Below are 25,755 nucleotides of genomic sequence, written 5' to 3'. Positions count from 1 at the left end.
TGGAAATCCTGTAGGATGTGACCAATCAGATGACAACTTTGAAACTCCCAAAGTGTTTTCCATTTGTGTGCCTTGCATATCAGACGTTTAGCCAAGGTTTGTCTGACACTAGCCACATCCAGACCAGCACAGTCCTATTCACTGAAAGCACTCATTCATAGTCCAGTCCTCAGATCCAGACAGACTAGATCTGTTTATATTCATCCTCACCTCTCTAATCTTCACCCATATCCGCTCTCTTTTTCGGTCCAGACAGGTCCTATCAAGAGCCGATATGATGTCTGGAGTCTGCCTCTCATCATGGCGTTAGTTCACTGAGGGCCTTAATATAATGAGAATAAACTGCTAACCCAAGCCCTCCAGCAAACATCTATAAAAAGTGATCAGTTGATTTACTTAAAAAAGTAAGGAAACCCGTTGCCTTAAAATTATTAAAGTCCCCCTGTAGTCAATAATTTTATCCCTTAAAACTCATCTTTGATCACCAAAATGACATATTTAAACGTTTTTTCCTTGAATTTTTTTTTATTCATGCCTTAAAATAGCTTGCAGTTCTATGAATATGCAATATGAATATGAATATTGCATGAATATGTAAATTATCCCCGCCTCCATTCACTCACACCAGCTCAGAGATCCACTTGTTGACGATCACACATTGACGTGATTGGCTAAGGTAGTTTGTGACGTCAAAAACACCAGCGATTTCAAACTGAGTTTTCGAGACTGTCTTTGGTTTGTCTTAAAGCATATTAAAAACACCACATAGACATATAACCAACATTAAAAACTTAATTTTCACCACAGGGGGACTTTAAGTAAATAATCTTTGTGCGTAATTAATGATGATTAGTAATGAACTTCCACGTAACTTATTTTTTTCAATTACGCATGAAGTATATTTACTTAATTTTAAGGCAACAGGTTTCCCCACTTTTTTAAGTTAAGTCAGCTGATCACCTTTTACAGTCTATCTATCTATCTATCTATCTATAAATGATTTACTGGCCTGTTTGGCCTACCAAATATACAATGGAAGATGGAAGAACAACTTGGTTAGGATATCCTGAGAAAGGGATGGATATACTTGAGCAGAACCCCTAATGAGCCTTCAACATTTTGAAATCAAAGCTTATGCCTCCCCTTCAAGACCAGTTGCGGATGAGGTTGTGGTGAATTCGAAACTACTCCATATATTAAAACACGCAGACATACAATGTTGACGGTTTGTTTCAGCACTTGACAGGAGTAGAGGCCCAAAGAGACAAGGATGTTCCTTTCACACTGTGGCTAATACATGATAATGCAGTCATTGGTATGGCTCCAGAGCAGTGCTGGATCTGGCCTGACGGGAGGAGCTGTAAAATATCAGATTCTTGGACTTCTCGATATTTGAGTCAGAGCATGAATCATCATCACATACTTAGTGCAAGTCAAAATCCTCACTCACTCGGCAGTCATGTGCAGGGAAATCGATTATATGCCACGTGTGTGGTGTTAGATGTATAATGTAAATCCAGGACCTGACTTTTAAGAGACCCAGGGAGCTGAAACAGGACTGCACAAACATTGGACTGAGCCGAACCAAAATCCCCATGTTTATCAATCCCCCGCCCTGGCTGCACAAATTGTGCAACAACTTTAAATTATGCAAGAGGTGAATATTGGACATAAACAAGATAATATAATGTCCCCTTGGTAAGGCTGTAATGAGTGTTATAAGGGTTATTATCGGCTGGTAGCTGAAAGACTCTGTAATGTTGTCCCTGGGTTAGAACATGAAGCATCACAGGGTGGAAATGTAAGACAAATTGCTGCCTTATATTTTTAAGTACAATCACCTTGGATGTTTTGGTAATTCCAATTTAATTGCATTAAACTGACTTTTTTTTTTAATTGTTCAATCTTGTTTAACTTAAAGTTGAAATTTGCAATGAGTTAAAGCAATTTAAAAACATATGTTGTATAACTTATTGATCATATCATTTTTTACAGTGAGTATTTGTTTCTACCTTCTGTCTTGAGATCGTTCTGCCTTAAAATTGGATGATTTGAGATTATTATCAGGTGATCTGTGAAAGTGTAAACTGTAAATGTCACAAAGTTACCTCCCAGATCAGTATGTTTTTCTGAATGATTTCAAGATCATTTAGTGTCTTTGATGATTGAGTCCACTGCCAATTAAATCCAAACACTTGGAACTCTAGTATTATGACTTTGAAATGAACAAACTACTGTACATCAACCAGAATATCACGACCCCTGGTGGAGAACGTTTATCAGTTCACTATAAACAAAGCTATAAACTTACAAGTCTGTGGAGTGTTACAGTGGATAGTATTTTATTTATGTGTTAAAAATAATTAGATTCTGATCCTTTACACTTAACATGTTTAGGTTTTATGTCTTGGTTTTGGATTTCAAATTGTTCTCCCAAGTGAAAGGCTGTCACAATCAAGATAGATTATGTAACGTAGCCTATATTTCATGGAAATTACTACACTGTGTCTGAATTCCACTTATTTGAATATTTTATATTTTCAGACATAGTTCTAAATGTATAATTCATAATTAATTTCTAAACACAAATCAGATACACATTTGTCTAATGCGTGTTTAACTTAGTAAAAAAAAAAAAAAAACACGTTTCTTCAGTGTTATTGAAAATTGTTGGTTGTTTTCAAAGTGTAATGTTTCACTGGACTATATTATTAAAAAAATAAAAAATTCTCAGAAACTAAATGTTGTGGTGGTTGTGATTTTGGTTCAAATTAAATATTTTCGTGTGATGAAAAACCCAATAACCGAATTAAAGAGTAGGAGGCTATAATTTCACAGGAAATACCGAGTTGATTAAAAAATGTCCTGACTTTGCATTCGTTGTTTTAAAATCGAATCAAAGCACAACGAATCATTTCGGTTAGTTGAGCGTGCAATCGCTATTTTTTCTGTTCACCAAAGAACTGTCAGACTTGACAAGGAAAATATCTTGAGTTTAAAAGTTCCCCCCACCCTCCTTCTCACGTCTTAAACCTTCTTGGCCAATCATCTCTCTTCTCACAAACACTTCACCAGACTATAAGAACTCCCCAACTTTTTCCCTTTCAACCTAACTCAAAGTTGCTTGGAATCCAGGATACCTAGTTATTTCCTCCAGAATAAGAAACATACGCTTGGAATTGTATTTCACCCTCATGAGGGAATAACGTCTCTATCCGCACGCGCTTTCAGCAGACTTGAGCGAGATGCCCGAAGAGCCCGCGCGAGACTCCTCCAGCTCCCCAGTGTCTCTCGCGGACAGTCTCAGCAACAGCGACGGAGAGCCCGACAGGCCACCGAAGAGGAGCGCGAGGAAAAGACGGTCTAGCAGGAAAAACGGGGAGGATTCCGATAGCTCGACCCTTGGGAAAAGGGGGAAAAAGTCTAGCAACAGCAGCAACAGCCCTCAGTCTTTCGAGGAGCTGCAGACACAGCGCGTGATGGCGAACGTGCGCGAGCGACAGAGGACGCAGTCGCTCAACGAAGCGTTTGCGTCTTTGCGCAAAATCATCCCAACTTTACCGTCCGATAAACTGAGCAAAATACAGACGCTGAAACTCGCCGCCAGGTACATCGATTTTCTCTGTCAGGTTCTACAGAGTGACGAGCTGGACTCCAAGATGGCAAGTTGTAGTTATGTTGCTCACGAGCGCTTGAGCTACGCGTTCTCGGTTTGGAGGATGGAGGGCGCTTGGTCCATGTCTGCATCTCACTAGTGCGCAGGGAAACTTTTTTTTTTGTTTTTGTTTTCAGATGGTACGCTTTCACAATATCCATCGCCTTTAATGGTGCAGCTTTGTAAAAAATTAAACCTTTACTAAAGTCTACACGTTTAGGCACACGTTGCAAAGCCAACAACTGTTGCATGTAATCAGATCGGATTTGTTTACTAGCAGTAAGGCTTTAATTTGAGACAAACTGCCTCTCTATTTAGAGATGGTAATAGCGCAAATAAATAATGAAGATTGGTCAAAATGTAGCTTACATCTAAAAAAGTTGCTAAACAGCTATTGCATTATGTAGGCTAATGCATAAGAATTTGTTTACTATCAGTACGGCCTATTGTAGCACATAATTTCCACAATCGATTAGAATTTTCTCAGAACAAGGGGTTTCTGTAAATAATGTTTTATATTGTCCCGCCTAAATCATGCTATTATTCGCAGGTGAAAGCCACGAACTTGGAAAACACGAGGACCAATGCGTCAACACAATGCTAGATTTCTACATAATCTTGGGGAAAACGGCAAATGTTCCAACAGAGGTCATGGCTATTATCGAGAGAAGGCCACGGACAGCGATTTGTTGCGCGTGCGCTGCATATGGACTTCCTTGCGAGTGTTATTGACGACGAATGTTGGAAATGTGTGCATATGCATGTCTTTTATTTTTTTTTAATTTTTAGTTTTTTGAAGATTCAGTTGTGCATAGCTTTCTTTGAGAAAGTGAAATTGCATCACAAGGACTGTTGATGAGAAGACGGGGAATGAAGCCTCTAGTTCGAATCCTGTGCAAAATACAAAGTTTTAGTACAATTCTATTTATTTATTGATGACACACTATTTGAAATGAAGGCAAATGTATCCTGTGTCGAAATGCATTCTTATTTTTTTTTGTTACTTCTGTAAATAAATGTGTATTTCTGCAATAAAAATGAAGAACCTTTAAGAAATATTTCACGTTATAGTATAATAATTCATTCACGTCATTCGTGTGTCCGATTCAGGAAACATTTAGGAAACATTTAGAAAGGGGAAATACAGTAAATACTCATTATTACCATTCCTTTAGTGTTATTATCACGGGTTGACTGACATGAAAAGCAAATCAGAGACAAAATACGTTAATAAAAAATAAATAAAAAAATCTGATCAAAACAATGAGGTATAGCCTAATTTTTTATCTTTAGTGTAAAAAAACGTGACAATTTTTATCAATACAATATATATTATATTGTATCGTTATAAAATGGAGAGAAAATGGTGTATTATCACATAAGAACACATCATAGATGCTTTTTCTTTAGATACATAAGACTGCGGTGGGGGAGGGGGGGAGGGGGATAATGGCATGTACCACTAAAATTTTAAGTCTAAACTTTTCTTTTTTTTTTACAGTTGCACTTAATATCATCGGTTTCATCAAGCTTGAGCTTCACAAATACGCACGTGTGTCATAGGGTCAAATCCCCAGGGACTGAAATGGATGTATAGCCAGAGGCTGCTCCAAAAAATACTGTGTGCAGGAAAAAAAAGCAAGCTACTCAATAGTTTTGTCTGTGTTGTGATGTTATTGTCAGGTTTAATTCATTTGTAAAGAAATAAAAATAAAATAAGAGCATTGCAATTTATAAAAAGTACAGTAATACTTGGGTATTATTCAATTCACTGGATGAAATCGAATGATTAATTAAATGCTTAAATTGCTATAACTGCGAAAGGCCTTCGTTACATTTTTCGTTACATCTATGGTTTGCACTGTAAAAAGTGATCAGTTGACATAACTTAAAAAAAGTTGGGAAACACGTTGCCTTAAAAAATATTAAGTAGGCTTAACAAACTTCGTGCGTAAATGATCAAATTAAGTTAGGCTATTTGGAATTGTCAACTTTTTATTTATTTATTTTTAATTACGCATTAAGTTTATTTTCTTGATAATTTTAAGGCAACGGTTTCCCTTTTTCTTTTTACAGTGTATGGCGTTAAATAAACGTATATGTAGTATACTGTCAGTTGACTTTGGTTTTATATGAAGTCTGGGAAAGTATTTTGGAAACATGGAATATTTGAAATAAAAGCACGTGCACGTTTGAAGGTGTGTAATTGGATTTTGAGGCATGTGTGGAATTCCCAGATGTCTATGAAATTTAAGCTGCCTTCAGCAGGACATGGGAAGGTGGGGTGGATGAAGCTGGCCTGTATGCTTGCTGAGCAACTGTAATGTTAACCTAAATAAAATAAAAAACCCTGAGAGACAAACAAACGAATTACATAAAGTTTTTATTTTATTTTTTATTTAGGAATAATTTATTGTGCCACTTTTCTAAGTGCCCTAACTGGTTTAAATGATAGTGCACATTTCTCATTTTGACATAAACGTCATAAAGTTCCCAGTGAACTTCAGGAGAAAAGTTTTGAGTTCATTTCCACTTGTAAGGCTTTTGGCAGATGGATGTTAGAGGCACACGAATGAAACTTATTTTGAACAGATGTTAGCATTTTAGAGTCACGTGAATTGAGCAGATGTTCAGATGTTGAGGTCCGCCTTTAAATAGACTATACTGAAAAACTTAGAAACAAAGCGTCGGATTTTCTTGAAGGAATAGACGCGCGTGGAGTGACGCTCGTTGTCCTCGGAGATTCGAGGTCTATACGGCGATTTGCTCTAAATCACGGCCCGTGGGATCCAGTGTCGAGAAGAACGCGAGTGGGAGTTTCCCAAATAAAGAATCGCTGTTCCAACAGGTACTGTTGCCTATGACGGTGCTGCTTATACAACATCATTGTGCATATGTTTGACTTTTGTTTGTTTGCTTGTTTGTTTGTTTTTTTACGTTCGGTCGAAACGTGAATGAGTTTGTGGCCTACTTGTCTTGAACGCCAGAACTAAGAATATATCTATAAATGATTCGCTATACTTTACACCCTAAATGATAATTCTGATGTGGTGTCACATAGCCTATAATTACTTTTATTATGACCCGATAATGCTCTGATGTCAGTAATCAGCTTTCCTAAACCTGCCTAAATAACAGACCAGTGTTATGCAGTATTATTTTTAATATTAGCCTAACAAATATGGAATTTTAGATGAGTTATTGTATTATAACTTAACATTTTCGTGGTTTGCAGAGTTCTTAAAAGTCTATAATCTATATTAAAAAGTGATTCTTTGTTCCGTGAAAACCAAAATGATCAAAATAAGTATTTTAAAAAAGCGAAACGAACCTTCATGTAGGGTCAAAAAGAAAGAAAGTGGAGATGGAAGTCAAAGCGAGCACAGCTGGCTCGCTAAAGCAACAGCTCAACAACTGCTGGCAATTCACTTTATGAAGGAAAATCATTTTCCACTAAAACGACAAGCAGATCTTCTGCTCCTGGAAACAGGTGCAACTTGCAGCAATCATTTTAAGCGTGCGAAAACTAATGCTCCATTTAATGTTTACTGGATAGGCCTACTTCATCTTTCAATTTTGTAGGGTAAAAAAGACACGGTGTTCATGCATTAGTTGTGATTTAGCGAAAGTGCAGCAACATGTTTTATCAATTCTTTTTTAGCTAAATTACTAATAAGCCTATACCATTCCCAAATAGGCTATAACGGTTTTTTCCCCCGTGAATTTCTGTATTGCAAACCATTATATATTTTTATGTGCAAGATTTTTAAGCTTTTGTTTTGAGATGTACATTTATTTAACATGCTAACACCTGTCAGTTAGCACTATTAATGATAACTTTTGAACCTTCCATAGTTTTATTTGGTTTAACTGTTAAAACTGTTAACCGTTTAAACGTGTGGTTTACATTTATCGTAGCCTATATAAATAAAATAAACAAATAAAAGTACTTTTGAAAAAACATTTGTCATCTGACATGCTGCAATTTCTACATTAAAGGCTTGGGCTCTTTAGACCGAGGGACATTAGAGTGTAACAATCTGGAGATGGTGCAGGGTTACAGTTATGCTCAGGTCAAGGTTTGTTCCTGGAGTAAGAGTTAGGGTTATATAAAACAGAAACTGTAGGCCCACATCTTAAAATCCCTTAACTTCCGATTTCCTATCTGAGCAAAGTGAATTAAGTCACACAATTCAATTTCAATATAATCTGACAATAAATATAACATTGTATGTTGTATGTCAAGATCATTTAATAATTAATGTGAAAAAAGTTAAAACAAAAAAGTGAACTTTTAGAAACTTAAAATATACTTATTTTAAGTTTATTTTTTATTGATAATACTTATTTTATTGATTAGATGAATCAAAAATGCTGTTTACTTCTGTAAAAAGCAAACCTTAATTTGAATCTATTTTATCATTTACCAAAAACGTGCAATGCACAATTCATGGTAGTTCATATATATATACTGTATAAAGTTAAGTCAAGTCACCTTTACTTATATAGCGCTTTATACATAGATTGTTTTGAAGCAGCTTTTCAGTGATAACAGGAAAATGATGCATTTTGGCTGTTGTTCAGCTGAAGTCAGTTCAGTGTTGATTCAGTTCCGTTGTGAAGATCATCAATTATTAAGTTAGTTAATTTAATCTATAATGCAGCTTTGCCAAACTGATGTCATCGTCCAGTTCAGTTCTCATTCAACAGCATCGGAACAGTCAGATCAATAATATTGTTGAATATTATCCAACAATACTGGATACAAGAACTGATAAGAATGTGTACCTTGAAATGCAATGCAAGTCGCTTTGGATAAAAGCGTCTGCCAAATGCATAAATGAAATGAAAAATCCCCACCTAAGCAAGCCTTGACAGTGGCAAGAAACCCAAACCAAAAAAAACCCCAAAAATATCATCCAATGTTTTGAAATCGGATGTTAAGATGTATATATATCGTCACCTTGGAATTATAAGGGTCTATCTGACATTTGTGTCAAAATTGAGTTATTCATATTCATATTCATATTACATTATGTGATTTTTTTTTTTTAATTGTGTACATTTTGGGACTTTTTTTTTAGAAAACAAAAAAGATCTATCCACAAAGGAGAATGAAATGCAAAAACTTTAAAGCTCAATATATCAAAACTGCTCAGAATGCAGATAGACCTTATAATTCCAAGGTGGCGATATATATATATATGCTCACATTTATTGTTACTAATGTTGCTTTGTAATGTTGATTGCATATAGGAGACAAAAACCTACAGGCACAGTCTTCTCAGCTAAACAGTGCAGTTAAAATCAGAAATCAGGAATGAAAAATGCCTTTAAGAATACTACCACTACCACTGAGAAAACTGTCATCCTTTTGCTTTTTGGGAATGACAAAAACTGACAGTTTGGTTGCCTTTGGCCTAGTGCTGCAAGTGTAGCATTAAGAGTGACAGAGCATCAAAAGTCCCCTTTCAAACTCATTCAACAAAGAGAGCGCTGAACCCCGATGTTTACGCAATGCTTAGCACACGCCACCCAGGGAGCAGACAAGACACGCATCATGCTGCCGCTAGGGGATACACAATGATGTCACACACAGGAAATGGCTGGAGAGACTTGGCACCTCGCGGTGGTTGGCCCAGCATCCACTGGCTCAGGAGGGCTGCTGCGAAAATAAACAGGCAATCAGAACACTGCACGAGAAGTACACAAATCCATTGTAATGTTTCATGGATAATAAAGGCAGAGTTTTCATATCTAGAGAACTGTTTATTTGTGCAATCCGCTTGTCCATAAATAGACTTGTCTTTTGCAGGACGGATAAACAGAACGTGGAAGTTAAAGCCGTTTTTGTCCTGCTTTCAAACTTTCCTGTTAATGTTTAGTGATGTTTACTGGGTGCTCAGACGAAAAAGAATACGAAAAATTGGATTCGTAAACGAGCTTAAGAAATACATCCTGGAAGGCTGGAAGCCGATTGGACCTAAAATATCATTTTAAGCTGCCATAATTTAACATGATCCTATAATTATATGTATTTACCGAATACATTCACATTATGAATTAAGGAATAGTTCTCCCAAAAATGAAGATTTACTTTCCAAAGTGTGGAACACAAAAGAAGATATTTGATATGCCTCAGTTGTTTTTGTCCATATGTCAATGGGGTCCAGAAACATTGATTAACTCATGACAGAGCCCAAATCAAATATTGCAACATATTTAAATGTCAATAACATCAAACCAATAACATCAAACAAGTTGATCAATGATTTCATTTGACAGACTTTTGGACCCCATTGACTTTCTTTGTATGGACAAAATCAGCTGAAACATTCGTCAAAATATCTCCATTTATGTTCCGCAGAAGAATGAGGGTGAGTAATTTTTATTTGTGGGTGAATTATTCCTTTAATAACATCAATGTATTATCCATTTATGTGTAGCATACTGTTACTTAGCTTTTGTTATTTCAGTGAATTGGTGCTTTAGCTTTGTTAAATGGTAAACAAATATCCCCAAGACAAATTTTATCAAGCAGCTCATATTGTATCACTTAACACCATATCTGCTGTTTGGCAGTAAAGTACCTCATCTGGCTCCAACCTGTTATGAAGAAAAATGTCTAGTGAATATACTGTAAAATAAAAGTCAGTTTAATGGAATTTAAGTTGAAATGACCTAAACAATACAAGTTGATTGTACTTAAAAATTTGAGTTGAATCTTGTATAACTTTTTAATGTACTTTAAATACTTGGATGACAACAACATATGTTGTCATAACTTATTGATCATATGTGACCCCGGACCACAAAACCAGTCACAAGTCGCACGGCTATATTTGTGGCAATAGCCAACAATACATTGTATGGGGTAAAATTATCGATTTTTCTTTTATGCCAAAAATCATTAGGATATTAAGATCATGTTCCATGAAGATATTTTGTAAATTTCCTACCGTAAATATATCAAACATTTATTTTTGTGAGTGAATGCAGCATAATCGCGAACATAAATGGACAACTATTTTCTCATATATTTAGCCAAATATTTTCCCATCATAACAAACCATACATCAATGCAAAGCTTATTTATTCATCTTTCAGATGATGTATAAATCTCAATTTCAAAAAAAGAAATTTACCCATGAGACTGGTTTTGTGGTCCAGAGTCACATATCAATTTTTTTTACAGTGTATAGTGAAAATACTGCTTGCAGCACTGGCACGAAATAACGCCATTGTCAGGCAAAAGAAAAGAGAACCGAACGTCAGCTTTCATGAAGGAGGCCGACTAATTACAATGGCCAACTTTCTGACAGCGCCATTAAATAAACACAAGTCTAAACATAAGTCCTTTCAGACATCTTAAAGCTTCTACAGAGCACTTTGTTAATATCCACAGATGTCAAATTAATGCACTTTTCCAGAATCATTTACTGGAGCAAAAAGTGAACCCTTAGGTATGTTATGATTGGCTCATTATTAAAGCTCTCCATCTCATGGTATTTTAGCTTGCCTTGAAATGTTCAGTACTAAGGAATCTTTCAGAGACAATGTGTGACTGATGCTCTTACCAGTCAAATGGCCTACGTCACTTTCTCCGGCCCAGGGGCGCTCACCCTAATGACACCCCCCACTCTCCCTCCTATGGGGTCGGCTCCTGAACAGCTACTAAGCTCCATAGAGTCATTAACCTGGAGCCCACCGGAGAACTGAAACACAGGCCTAGTTTCACTACTATATGAGGAAGATAAGTGATGTGTTGTTTCTTGGGCATTACAATGATTCCCCTTTTCCTTCCTCTGGATGTCAGGAAGCGTAACTGGGGCTAACAAGGCAAAAACAGCCTTGAGGTTAAAACAGGAGGGTCATTATCATTTAACCTCTACATCCTAAGCATGATTTGGCAAACATGCTAATAATTTAACATTTCATGCTTTTATTTTGTAATTATATAGCTAGATTTTGTATTCTAATCTGGAACTCGTGCATTTTAACACTATAGAACCTGTCAAAACTTTAGAAACATTACAATTATTTTTAGGCTGTATTTATTTAATCAAAATATTTTTTTAAATGTAATTTATTCCTGTGATGGCAAAACATAATAATAATGATAATGCTGCTCAGGAAACATTTCTTATTATTATTATTAATGGTCAGTTGTGCTGCCCTCATATTTTTGTGGAAATGGTGATACTTTTTTCAGGATTCTTTGATGAATATAAAGTTGAATGAACAGTATTTATTTGCATTTATTCTAAAATTTATTAAAGCATTTATTAAACATAAATCTTTGGGAACATTATAAATGTATTCACTGTCACTTTTGCTGAAATTAATGCTTACTTGATGAATAAAAGTATAAATGTCTCTCTCTGTTTTAATATTACCACAGATGTTTGAATGGTATCATTGTTTCCAATATTAAGCAGCACAACTGTTTTCAACATTTATAATAATAATAAACGTTTCTTGAGTACCAAATCAGCATATTAGAATGATTTCTTATGGATCGTGTGACACTGAAGACTGGAGTAATGATGCTGAAAATTCAGCTTTGCCATCACAGGAATAAATTACATTTGTAAATGTATTAAAAATTGAAAACAGTTATTTTAAATTGTAGTAATATTTCACAAGATTGTGTTTTTTACTGTATTTTTGAATAAATAAATGCAGTCTAGGTGAGCATAAGATATTTCTTTCAAAAATATAAAAACATTGTAAAGTTTCCAAACTTTTGACAAGGTGGTAATAAAAATGAAATATCACATCAAAAAGTGATGGCTGTATTTTTTAATGAGAGCGTGTTAGTCTTATCTGACCTTATAAACAGGCCTTCATTTCACTTTTGTGGTTGATATGATACATAACAGAATATAATATAAAAATGTATAGCCTTCAAATAGCCTAGTTAAACTGTGTGTTAATATGTATTTGACTAAATTAAAAATGTATTTATATACACAACCCTCTATAAGGGTTGTGTATATAAATATTCACAGCTATTCATGTGTGAAGAATGTGTCAGAATCAGAGCATAATCATTGGTTCTCATGAAGGTGAGTCAATCTGATGCATCTTTCAGTTCATTTCCCAGCAGGATGACGGTTATGATTTATTGTTAAAGGTGTCACGTTTCAGTCCAGCTAATTTAAATCCATAACCTGAGATGCAATAATTAGAAAAGCACAAGTAAAATTTTGATTGCAAATGACAAAAGTACAGAAATAAAGTATTAACATTCAAAATAAATAAGGTAGTTGTAACACATTTATTCCATTGAATATCTAAGCTAAGTTTATAAAAAATAAAATAAAATAAAAATCTATATACTATACACACAGACATACTAGCACATAATAGTGAGCCATTAAACAGCTTAATACAAGGTTTTCAGATAAAATTTAAACAGTAAAACTAAAATGAAGTATTGTAATTAATCAACTGTTACAAAGCATATAAAATGACTCTTGACAACTATCTCGAATAAAAATGTGACATCTTGTCCTGGCATTTATGAAAAGCTTAGTTTCAAAACCTCATACTGTATTTATCGAACTTCACAGAGCAACTGGCCCTGTATCCCCCTATTGTTATTGTTATGAATTTTCACTAGTAAAAGGGTTAAATCAGAGCACATCTGTTCGGTATAGAACAAAAATTCTGTGTGCAGGTTTGAATCTCTTTATATTATAGACTATTAGGCCTATTAAATATATTTAAAAAAAAAAACTAAAATCTAATAAGAATGTGACGAATATGAAAGATCAGAAAGTTTTGATGTGATACATGTACAAGGTCATTCTGTTTCTTATTTTCAGTGGACCTTTGATGTAGTTTCCCAAAAATCCTGCAAAGAGATCGGAATTTTGATGCATTTTGGTAATGTTGAAAGTCTGGTTTTTAGACTGCTAGTAAAGCCAGCCTTAAAGGGACTAATAATATTTCTGTGTGCTATATCTGATGTCTGAGTGATCTCTGCATGGCAGCTTGTTAGTTAATCTCAAGTCTCTTTGTCGTAACATGGAGGATGACATGAAGCTCTAACTTATCCGCGTGTAAGGGACCGGCGTCCCCGGGGAACCGGCTCCAACCTGCAGAGAGGCAAACCAAGTCACTTGTGACCCGGGTACTAAATCAAGTTCAAAGCATCCCACGGCATGCTCGCAGGTTTTGTGTTACGCATACGCTGTTGGGATCTGGTCAGCCTGCCTTATGTTTGGTCAACCCTGGGGTTGGCCCTTTGACTCTTTCTCACAGCTTGAAGCGTGCGGAGTGACATTTCTACTGGCAGGAAATACTCATTTAGACCTTGAAGGAATATTAAGGTTCAATACAAGTTAAGCTTAATTGACAGCATTTGTGACAATGTTGATTACCACACAATTTATTTCAACTTGTCGCTCCTTTTCTTAAAAAAATTAATAAAATCTGGGTTATAGTGAGGCACTTACAATGGAAGTGAATGGGACCATTCCGTAAATGTTCAAATATTCACAATTTTGATATAAAGTCACAAGATGTAAACACTAAACATGTTAACATGATTTTTCAGTGTGGAAAACAATGCTTATGACCGCTTACCACCGTTCAAGTTTGAGGTCGGTAAGATTTTTAAATGTTAAACGTTCAAGAAGTCTCTTATGCTCACCGAGGCTGATTTGATTGGCTCAAAAGACAATAAAAACAGTAATACTGTGAAATGTTATCACAATTTAAAACGACTGTTTTCTATTTGAAGATATTTTAAATGTCATTTATTCTTGTGATGACAAAGCTGACTTTTCAGCATCATTACTCCAGTCTTCAGTGTCACATGATCCTTCAGAAATCATTATAATGTGATGATTTGCGGCTCAATAAACATCTCTTATTATCATCAATGTTGAAAACAGTTGTGCTGCTTAATATTTTTGAAGAAACCATGATAGATTTTTTTAACAGCTTTTATTTAAAACAGTAATGTAACACTGTAAATGTCTTTACTGTCGCTTTAATCAATTTAATACATACTTGTCTTAAAAATTTACCTTTTTAGACAGGCTTTCCGGTGACTGTATCCATGTGTCTTTTATTGCTTGTGGTGTAAAGGGATAGTTCGCCCAAATTTTTTAATTTTGTCATAATTTACTCACCCTCAAGCTGTTCCAAACCTGCATGAGTTTCTTTCTTTTGTTGAACACAAAAGAAGATATTTTGAAGAATGTCGGTACCATTGACTTCTATAGTATTCTTTTCCCTACTATGGAAGTCAATGGTTTCTGTCAACTGTCTGGCTACAGACATACAGGTTTGGAACAACATGAGGGTGAATAAATGATGACAGAATTTTCATTTCTGGGTGAACCATCCCTTTAAGTCTGCACTTATGTGTTTTTAGGCCAAGCTGAGGGCCTTTGTCCTTTTATCTGCTTATATAAGGTGTCCTTGAGTGTCATGAAAGGCACCTATAACAAAAAAATATTATTACTAAAGTATTCATTTCTTTACAAAAAAAATCTTACTGACCCTAATTTTTTCAAGGATAGTATTTCTTATTACTTTATTGCTATGACAGCATAATGCCTAAAACAAGCATCAGATTTATCGGGACAATTTTACAGCTCAAATAATACACAAGTTAATTAATGTAAATGATTTATACAATTTTCTGCTTTTAAATCCTCCAATTACTTCTACTGCTCTGTGACCTTGATTTTTGCCTTTGAAAACAAGGAACCAGTCAGTCGAAACTATTTTTGGTGGTATAATCAACATTTTGCCACAAATTCTGCCAGTTGAGCTTAACTTGCATTGAACCCAAATGATTCCTTTAAACCGTTCCAGTATTTCCCATCTCCTGGCTTGCATATTTAAATGCATACAAATAAAAACTCAAAATACAGTCTGTGAATGTACAGTGATGAAAGCTGGTCGATCGCCGTGTTGTCAACACGTGATAAATCCTCGAAAATCATGAGAATTGCATAACTCATTGAGAACAAAGCAGACCCATTAGGTCAACAGCAGCCCATTAGGACTTTCTGCCTGAAATCAACATGTTAAATCTGCCCGCTGGCATCACTATTTTCCGACTGCACATACCACATGTCCGATAAGACGAAACTGTGGGGAAACTGGGTAGAAGAGGCATGGCAGAACGTAACGCTGTTTTAAAGCTCAACTGTCTGGCACCATTGATCGTGTTGATTAGCCTGCCTAAAGAATGTGGACATTCACGAAAAGTGTGGAGCGTTCTGAACTGCGCAGTGGCATGGGACCGTAATTACTGCCTTTTCCCTGCGACACACCATTAACTCTTCATGGGCTGTGGATGAGTGCAAACTACCAGCCTTGAAGGAAAACTCCATTCCAAAACGCCATTCCATCCTCCTTCCTTGCCGTTTCACTAACATTGTAAAGCTGCATGATGAGTACAAGGATTGATTGAAGAGTTCAATTTAAATCATGAGCTTAGATTGGACAGAAATGTGGAGAAAGCATTGATTTCAGAGAATAATACAAATATTGCATGTTGGGTTTGCAGGTGCCATTATTTTGCTATGATGTTAAGATAAATATGTACTTCAATGCTGAGCCAAAGCAATCTGTGAGTAAGATTTCACATCATTTTAAAGAACTCATCTTAAGCATTATTTTCAAAGTTTCAAATATATTTTTTCAAGGTAAAATGTTTTATTTACAAATTTCATGAATTCATAAATATGCCTATCATTAGTCGCACCACATGATAATGACTAAACTTTTCTTGTCATAAAAAGATCAAAATAAATTTTAAGAACCTTGACACAGTTGTGATTTATTGTCATTTCCTATTTTTTTTATGTTTATGCATGTTGGTTGGACAACACGACACGTTTTTCAAATATTAATAAGCAGTTTCTAAGAAATAACTAAAAGATTGAGCCAAACTACTGACTTTTATTTTTAAGAATGTAATTGTTTTTTTATTCTGATATCAAGACAATTGTAACAGCCTGATATTTTTCATTTTATGCCCTCCAACAAATTAAAACTTAAGGTTTTTATGAATCTAATTATTTTAATGAGGCTGTTTTCATTCTGATATCAGGACAGTTGTATCACCCTGATATTTTTCACTTTATGCCCTCTAAAAATATTTAAATGAATTTTAATATACACTAAAAAAAATGCTGGGTTTGTTTCAACCCCATGTTTGGGTCAAATATGGTCAAATTTATTAAAAATTTTAAACCAATGGTTGGGTTCGTCCAAATTTGACCCAAACATGGGGTTGAAACAACCCAGTATTTTTTAGAGTGTAGAAGTGTATTTAAGTCATTGTGTATAATGTATTTTTTAATTAGTTAATTGATAGGACAAAAGAATGAGTGTCACTTCCTTGACACAAAGTAGTTTGAGTAAAGGAACACAGAAAATGAATGTTTTGTTCTCCAGTTTCTTCCTCCACCCACACATGCATACTTAAACTTCTACCTGAGGACAGAAAGAAAGGCCTGGAAATCTTGGAGTCTTTCCACTTTATTCCCATGGTTGTTTGCATCTCTTAAAAGTAGTGGCCTGATCACAATCAAGTATTTTGGTACTAGTACAGTTACTTCAGCTTCTGTGACGGATGCGATTTGGTGATCGGAGCTTTTAAAATCTCAGATTAAACCAGTTCAGGTGACCTTTGACACTGGGCCCAAAACCACACGAATGCCCCAAGGCACATATAATGGCTGCTTTCCTTCATAATAAAGTCAGCATTAAAGTGCGCAAATTAGAGTAACCACAGCAACCAAATTAGAAGGCCAACAGCTCTACGAACACTTTTGCGACTTCAAAAGGTCTGCGAGCTACAGACTATGCAGGGTCTGGAAGAACCGGGCCTGGTTTAAATTAAGAAGCGACTTCCACATGCCTCACAAACGCAAACTCAAGAGAGACAGAAAAAATAATAGAAGGGAAACCAAAAAAAAAAAAAAAAAAAAAAGTGAGAAAGGTCCTGGGGAATGCCTCGCTGAACCAGCTCTCTGGATTCTATTAGGGCCAATTATCTTATCTGTTTCATTTCAAAGGCTGACCCAAGGGGCTCAATGGCATTTCAATACTGTGTTCATAAACAGACTGCAGCCTGCCGACTGGGTCATTACAACACTCAGACCCCCTGCCTGGGGTGATCAAATATTTGTGTGCTTTTGTAAATAATGCTTACCTTTTTTTTTTTTGTGCCTCCCGACAGGAAACAAAGGTTGGGTTTTTCGTGCAATGTATTTCGCTCTGCAAAGTATTTAACTTTTGACATCTGGTACTGATAGTGCGCATACATTTATTACCATACATTATATTCCGTATATCTGTTTCGAGCACAAACAAACATTTACTGCTTATCTTTCCCCTCAGTGCATGTTTTAAATACATTGTTTCATAATTCAAGCCGTTCCGATAAGGTGAAAACTTGAAGACCATCTTGGTTTCCTTCCCAGAGTCACTGTAATGGCTCCCAGTTCATGCATCAACTGTATCAGTGTAAGGAATGCAGTCCCTACGCAAATCGATCAGTCCAATAGTATACTAGATGACAGTTCAAAGTTTCCACCCAGTAGTTACATAACACCCTTATGACTTACAGTGTGATTTTCCACCCATGCTATTCTCACTGCTCTTTTCTTAAACATGCATCTCAGTAAGTATGCGAGTTTCTTTTTCATGATTTATATATCTGAAGAGATTTCTCTAATTATGGTCCAATGCATAAAATAAAGCGTTTCTTCTCAGTTTTTTAATCAGTTACATACATTAGGGTTTTATGTTACATCCAATATTGTTAAATTAATGTTTATTGTTTTTTTTTTTGTGTCATGTATTACAATGATGGTGTTTTGTATTTGAGCGAATGACACTTTAATCTTTCAATTAGTATTAACTCTCAGCTTGTGGAAAAGCTTGATTCATCCTGTGACTTTCTGATCACCACCTGTTTTTGGTGGTTGGCAGTGTATTACAAAGATACAAAAGTTTAAGTTGGTATATTAACATTATATCAGTTTATGAAATACATGTTTTACTGTTAATTTGAGTGTATGCTATCTTAGTGTGAGATGTATGTGTCATTGACATGCACCTCATTTATTTTATTTAAAAGTATTTAATAAGAAAATGTAGCTTGTATCATTGCTTTGTAGTATGGGTCAAAGACAAATAAGTGTGTCTGTGATAATAAACTAATTCAATATCCCTTTTTAATTTGTGCCATTAAGTCAAAAGTAATACAAATGATATCATAATGAGGGGGAAAATCTTTTTAAAAGGAACCTCTGTTAACTAGTTTGGTATAAAATACCTTTAAAATGATGATTAAGATGTGTAAGGAAATGATTCAAGGTGGAAAATCAGAGACTTTTTACTTGATGTTCACAATGCACTTTAAAAATCATTCAGTTGAAACTTTTTTTGAAATGGTATAAACGGTTTTCCACAAACCAAATAAATCCTACATGAATACAAAGAAGTTGGCACAGGTGTTTTAAACTCATTTTCATTATCACTTATTCATCACTGACCCACCTACTACAATGATTCGTTATTTAAACACACAGAGAAAACATTACTTCGTCAAAGGACTGGCAATGAAGTAAGTACTGGATATAAAAAAGGACCTAAAGGCTAAGCTGTGCCAAGATATTTACCTTTAAGGGATATTTCACCCAAAACTGAAACTTTGTCATCACTTACTCACCATCAAGTTGTTCCAAACCTGTATGAGTTTCTTCTGTTGAACACAAGAGAAGATGTTGGTAGCCAGACAGTTGACGACACCCATTGACTTCCATAGCATTTTTTGGAACAACTTTATGGCGAGTAAGTAATGACAAAGTTTTCAGTTTTGGGTGAACTATCCCTTAAGGTAACAGACCACCTGCCTAAGCACAATCTGAATTATTTAAATCTGGATTCATGCTCCCACATGATGGTTCAGGGAAACATCATCCCAGAAATAACACTGACTGGTCATGCTCTCTGGCCTGCATCATCAAACAGCACATCAAGCAGGGGCCCAATTCATGGGCCCTGACAGGGCCCCTCTCCAGCTCCAGTGTCCAGAGTGACACCCGGGTGTGGTGGGGTCCCATAGGCCAATTTAGGTAATCATACAATTAAGCAGCTCCGTCACAGAACTTAAACAATGCAGGTCTAATCAGGCAGGAGCTCCGTTGTGATTGAACAGCAATGGGGGGAAGGGGGCAGAATGAAAGGGGTTTGGGACCTGGAGCTGAAACAGAGACCCTGCCTCATCACGGAGATCTCATCACGGGCACACCAGGAAATGCAAAGGACGGTGGGGTCACCGCCGATTGGCCTGCTATGTGCCGTTGTCATGGCTACCATCCCTGGGGCCAATGAAAACAGATGACAGGAACAATAATATGAGGTGTAATCACCAAGGTCAGTTGCCTTCACTCCAGTCCACCTCACCCTCCGGTCTGAGCAAACCCATCTAATATTGACATTTTTTCCAGCATGTCGCAAGACTTTTGGAGGAGTTTTCTGTTCATCACAGATTCAGTATGACTACACACTGAGAGAACCCTGCCCTAACTTTTATATTTATTCCTCCTTGTTGCATAATTTTGCAAGCAAAGTCTGCCATCCTCACATAATGACTTGCAAACTGCAATGTCTGTTTTTAGACAATGGTGCGAGGACCTTCTTGGAATTGCTCCGTTTATTAAGACTTAAAATGTAATGATAAGTTTCCATTAAAATGGATTAAGTTGTCTTTAAAAGTTGTACATTTGAATATGAACTTTAAAAACTTGAGAAAGGAACAGTCATAAACAGTTTGAAGTGGTAAATGGCAACTACGTTTGCTTTGGCGTTAATTTTATACTCAGCAAAATTATGTATATTATTCATTTAAATAGATCTAATTGTTCCTCTAAATATTGCTTGAGGACTTTTTTGTGTGTGTGCCAACAAATGGAACACAAAAGGAAATATAAAAAAATGTCTCAGTTTTGTCTTTGTCTATTCCATGATAAAGTCAATGGGGTCCAATGATGTTTGGACACTAATGTTCTTCCAAATATATTTTACATAGACCCACATTCTATGTTCCAATGATTAAGTTTTACAGTGTTTTGATATTTTTATACGACTCATTCAGATTCAGTAAAATCACTATTACAGTGTATATTCAAACATATCGTCCTCCTGACCCAACATCCCTGGTCATACAGATTGAACAGTTTAATAATAGCGACTGAAAGCTTTAACCACTATTAAAACATATCGCAATCATTTTACTTTTATTTTGTCACTCTGCCAAAGTATTTTGAATTACTGTAGGCCTATAGTTTTTTTGAGCATTGTTTTTGTCTTGAAAAAATGATGTCAGAGCTGCATGGCTAAATCTTTTATCACTTGCCAAAAAGAACGAGGGCAAATAATTGCATCCAGATGTGAGGCGTTCTCATTGATAGCAGCCTTCATTTCCTGCCTCTGCTTTTTCAGACAACCTATTACACCTCAGAGGGAACTGCTGTTAAAATATACCGTCATCTTGTAAATCAACACTAACTTTGGGCAAGTGTCATTTAAGAACATCTAAACACATCTCCAGGTCTGTTATGTTTCACAGCGAGTTTTTCAAGAGTGTGCTGTTTACTATCAGTCATGAATGTGATCGGTCTGTCATATCATCAGGCTGTGCTAATCAGAGCTCATTAACGAGAGCTGAGTAATTAGTGGGTTCGCTGTTCAAAGCTCATCATGCCCCATGGTTATCAGCTGATGTGTGAAATGAAGGATGTACTTTTCCTTTGCATTACCTTTTCGATGTTTTATACTCCTTTTGTCTTGGTGATTTGAAAATATGCTTATGAATGCAAAATAAATGCACTGTGAATTTATTTCTAAAATTAAACTAAATAAATAAATCACTTAACTTTTTATTTGCCATCTGTTTTTAAAGGTAGAGTAGGCAATTTTCGGAGAGGCTAGCATAGCGAGCTAGCTTTGAACATCTCCAAAGCCACGCCTTCTTCGAAACACATGAACGCTTACAGGGAGCAAACAAAAGCGCACAAGAGATATGGCGTTAAACTACCTCATGTCTCAAAGCACATAACATTACAATTAACAATGAACATAACTTAAAGAGCTCTGACCTGTACCACCTGACTGCTGCAGATTAATTTCGGCATTGATGGTGTTGCCATTGAAATGTATAAATTTGAGTCACGAACCGCTCCGTGTATAACGTCACAGGTTTCCATCTCTTCCAAATTACAGTAGTTATGGCGTGAACGCAGCATAGGCTTGTTGTTTTGGTGCAGGAGGAACAGTAAAAGGTGGCTGTTGTTTTGGCATTCGGAACGAATGCAATGATTGGACGAACATTTTATGGTCCTGTGCCTTCCACCGATGACATATATTGTATATGCCATTCTGACATAATATATGTATATACATAGGCCTACATATAAATACATTTAGACCACTTGACTTAGTGATTGCTATCAGGATGTTGAAGCAAAATGTCTTATGCTTCAACCAGCTACCCTGCCTTTAAAGAGATAAATCTGTTGCTAATGGTTTTGCTAATAAATAAAGTGTATTAATGAGGCTTTTGTTCATAATCAATGGGATGGAAAGGCGTAGCGCCAAACACTAGTCCTTAACAGATTAATGAAATATCGATCTTGCGGTGCGTAGATTTAAAAAAAAATCCGCACAACGAAAATTGGCCAAAAAGCTCATAAGATTTTATTGTCCAGAGGCCACAAATAAAGTGCAAAAGTGCAAAAAAGTGCAAGGTGCGCAAAACGTTTTCGGGTTCAACCCTTCATCAGTGCCATGTCATAATGAATGTGCTTTTGTTCATAATGAAATTAAGCTTTTTTGTATAATATATATAAAAAATTGTAGATGGCTTTGTTTTAAGTGTATCTGAAAATGTACACCATAAAAGTGCGGCCTGTGTGCTATATTTATACATTTTGGTTGCTAAAACGGCTTAAATTACTTCATTTTCAGCCTGTTCTTCACACAGAGCTATTGTAGCGCACAAACTCTATGGACCACTTTTGGTTTGGCACATTCCATTGGTCGATATTGTTTGGCAAGAGCTGCAAAATGATTTTATATTTGTGTTTCACAAGAAAGGATATAGTGACAAAGTTGTGGTGAACTATTCCTTTAATGTAACATTAACATAACACAATCTTAAAACTGTATTCAAAAGTATCAATGTTTGATTTCCATTTTTTTTTTTTTTTCATTTCCATTTTTTTCTCAAAAATAAACGGCCTAGAGGCAAAATTCAATCTCAGACTGATGTCGGGATTGTTTGGAAGCAAAAGTAAACAATACAGTGGGGTTGCCTATTGACTCAGATGTCGTGTTTAGACTGTGATTAGTCTTCACAAAATGAGAATTCCTGACAGAGGTTCTGAGACGGCATGGCATGATAAAATAAACGGAGAACCGCGCTGTTTCAGGGCGAGTTCCACAGACCATAAACTTTCAAATCCATAACCGGGCCCCAGCGCTCATTGTCTAAACGGGTGGTCGCCCACCTCTCGATTTCCGTCTCCTTCATTTTCGTCTTTTTAGCGTGTATACATACTCTCCATCTTTTCACCTCCTTTGCTTATTTCCTCCTCTTTCCTCACTCTCTTTCTCCCTTTGCACCCCGTCTCTCCCTCATCTTTCACCATCTATCTGGCCTGTATTTGTGTTGCAGCTTCCTGCTTCTCTCCCACCCACTGTGTGGAGGGGCTAGGAGCTTACCTTCCCTGCGTGACACAACTTTTGGCCGCGCACAGGGAGATGGTGGAGCATGCTTCACTTCTAACTGTGTCACCATCCACCTGAGCAAACACTTTCTGGCGTTACAAGGGAGAGAGCAAGAGGAATGAAAGCGAGAGAGCGACCTGTCGGGGGACTATCAGTGGAGGCCTGGCATTGGTGCAGCCAATATATCAAAACATTAGTCTTGCGCCGGGCCCAGCTGAGATCTCCTTCTGGACATGGTTCTGCCTAGACTTCTTTTTTTCTTCTTTCCTTTGTATTTTCTTGTGAGGGGCTCCCTCCAACAGAAACACATACTTGTCATGCCTCACTGCTGTCCCTTGTTTGTATTTCTCATTACAAACAGCATTACGTTTGCAGGGCTCAAGTCTGGCCAACACACACCAGCCAGATTGTCAGGTCCAATGGTATGCTGAGTTGGATCCAGAGAATCCCAGTTTCCTCTTAGTGCATAAGGGTATAAGATAAAAGACGTTGGCAAAAATGTATCGGACATAGGAGCAATGTTGGGAAGGCTATATTTGGAACTGTAGCTTTGCAATTTTTGTTATTTTACAAGTAGCTGTCATGTAGTTCTTGACTAATAAGTATCTAACTCAGGGGTGTTCAATCCTGCTCCTGCAAGGTTTAGCCCCAACACACCTGCCTGGAAGTTTCTAGTGATCCTAAAGACCTTGATTAGCTGATTTAGGTGTGTTTAATTAGGGCTAGAGCTAAACTCTGCGGGATAGTTGCCCTCCAGGAGCAGGATTGAACACCCCTTGAAGTGCCTGATCAATAACTGCACTAATTGGTTGACCCTAACCTAACACTCACAGCTGAGTCGTTGCTTTTAAGATCTGTTCAAAGAAGAAACAACAACAACAGTTGAAGCCTGTGTCCGAAATCACCCCTATACCCCTAAATAGGGCACTATTTGAGGGGGCAGCTATTGGTAGTGGTGTCCGAACCCATAGTGCCCTCACTCAATCCCACAATGCACAATAATAACGAGTGTACAACCGATGAATGCTCAATGACTAGAGAATACCCATAATGCACTGTGAGAGTCACACGCCGAATGAATTCCCGCGTCTGACCAGAAGATGACGCCTACAGCTGAATCATCCATCCATTTTCCAAACTACTGGTCCAATGTGGCTACAGCATAATATCACACTCATGTAAATTATAATTTTTTTATTGATTATTACATAGTTTAATTAAGGTTTATACATAGTTTCCATGACAGAGACCAAGATAAATATTTTCATACTGGAGCTGCCAGTTTGCTAAGTTTTAAATCATTATTAAACAGCACAAACTATGCAAAAGCGGCAGCCCATTCGGCACACTCAGTGTCCAAATTCCCGAATTCATTCAATCCTTCAAGTGAACTAAGGTTGGGAATAGTATAGGGGCGATTTCAAACACAGCCAAAGACAATAGTTAAAGAAGGTGGAAACAACATAAACGGATATCAGAGGAGGTCAGAATAATGTTCCCTTCAAATGAAATTGAAAATATGTAATTATAAGCAAAGTATTTACGAGTAGGAAACTCAGAATTTGCAGAAACGCTAATCTATAATATAGACATCATATACCTATAATATAAAGTATAATATAAAGTCTGTAGTGAATTAGAATGTTATTTTAATTTTACATGCTGTATTTAAATCATTTTAAAGGTGTGATGTGTATAAAGTGTATAATCACTCAGATTTCACGGTTTGCTTCATGTAACAAACATTTAGTTTTCAAACCATGTTTAAATGAATTTTATTCAGATGTAGTTATTTGGGCTTATTGTTCACAATATATTTATTTTGTGTGTATAGGCTACCTCTGAGTTATTTATCAGGCTTGAATGCATGATTAATAAAATAAAATAAAAAGTGTAATACCCGATTTGGAGGTAGCTCTAATAGCATTGCTGCTTTTAGTTAGTTACTCCTCAACATTGAGACATTCAAGTATTGTTCAATCTCCAAACATTCATTTTTTATAAAATAAATAAATACATACAACAGATAAGTATGCATGTGTGAATGTCTTCAAGCATATAACAAAATGAAATATTCCACCAAATTCCTTACAAGCAAATGTTGTTAAAGTTAGATATGCCTCTTAAAGGCATTTCACTCAAGACCTTGGCAGTGGGGCTATAAAAAGTATTTTGCTGACAGCCATCAAACAAGCGATATATGATTGCACTGTCAGTCTTTCTTGGCGGATACCAGCATTTTATTATTAAAACCAGCATGTTGTCTTTCTCTTGATCCTTTTTTTCATCTTTTGCCAATCCCTGCTATAGAGGCTATGTCACTGTGC

The 25,755-nt window shown here is 36.2% G+C and overlaps 1 protein-coding gene across 3 annotated transcripts; it reads left to right on the top strand.

The window, feature by feature from the left end:
• Positions 1 to 2,787: 2,787 nt before the first annotated feature.
• twist1b (twist family bHLH transcription factor 1b) lies at positions 2,788 to 5,057 on the top strand. Of its 3 annotated transcripts, none has more exons than XM_084435703.1 (2): positions 2,788 to 3,662; positions 4,206 to 5,057. In XM_084435703.1, exons 1-2 carry the CDS (start codon positions 3,246 to 3,248, stop codon positions 4,257 to 4,259), a joined length of 471 nt encoding a protein of 156 aa, XP_084291829.1. In that variant the 5' UTR covers positions 2,788 to 3,245; the 3' UTR covers positions 4,260 to 5,057. The 3 variants fall into 3 exon arrangements, with proteins under 3 accessions (XP_084291829.1, XP_084291830.1, XP_084291828.1); XM_084435704.1 differs by having other exon boundaries at positions 2,792 to 3,607; XM_084435702.1 differs by having other exon boundaries at positions 2,793 to 3,795.
• Positions 5,058 to 25,755: the final 20,698 nt, after the last annotated feature.

Source organism: Rutilus rutilus (assembly GCF_951802725.1).
Source record: "Rutilus rutilus genome assembly, chromosome: 17".
NCBI classification, from domain to species: domain Eukaryota; kingdom Metazoa; phylum Chordata; class Actinopteri; order Cypriniformes; family Leuciscidae; genus Rutilus; species Rutilus rutilus.
Note: the sequence above shows the minus strand (reverse complement) of the source record. Positions and strands in the feature narration are given on the sequence as shown.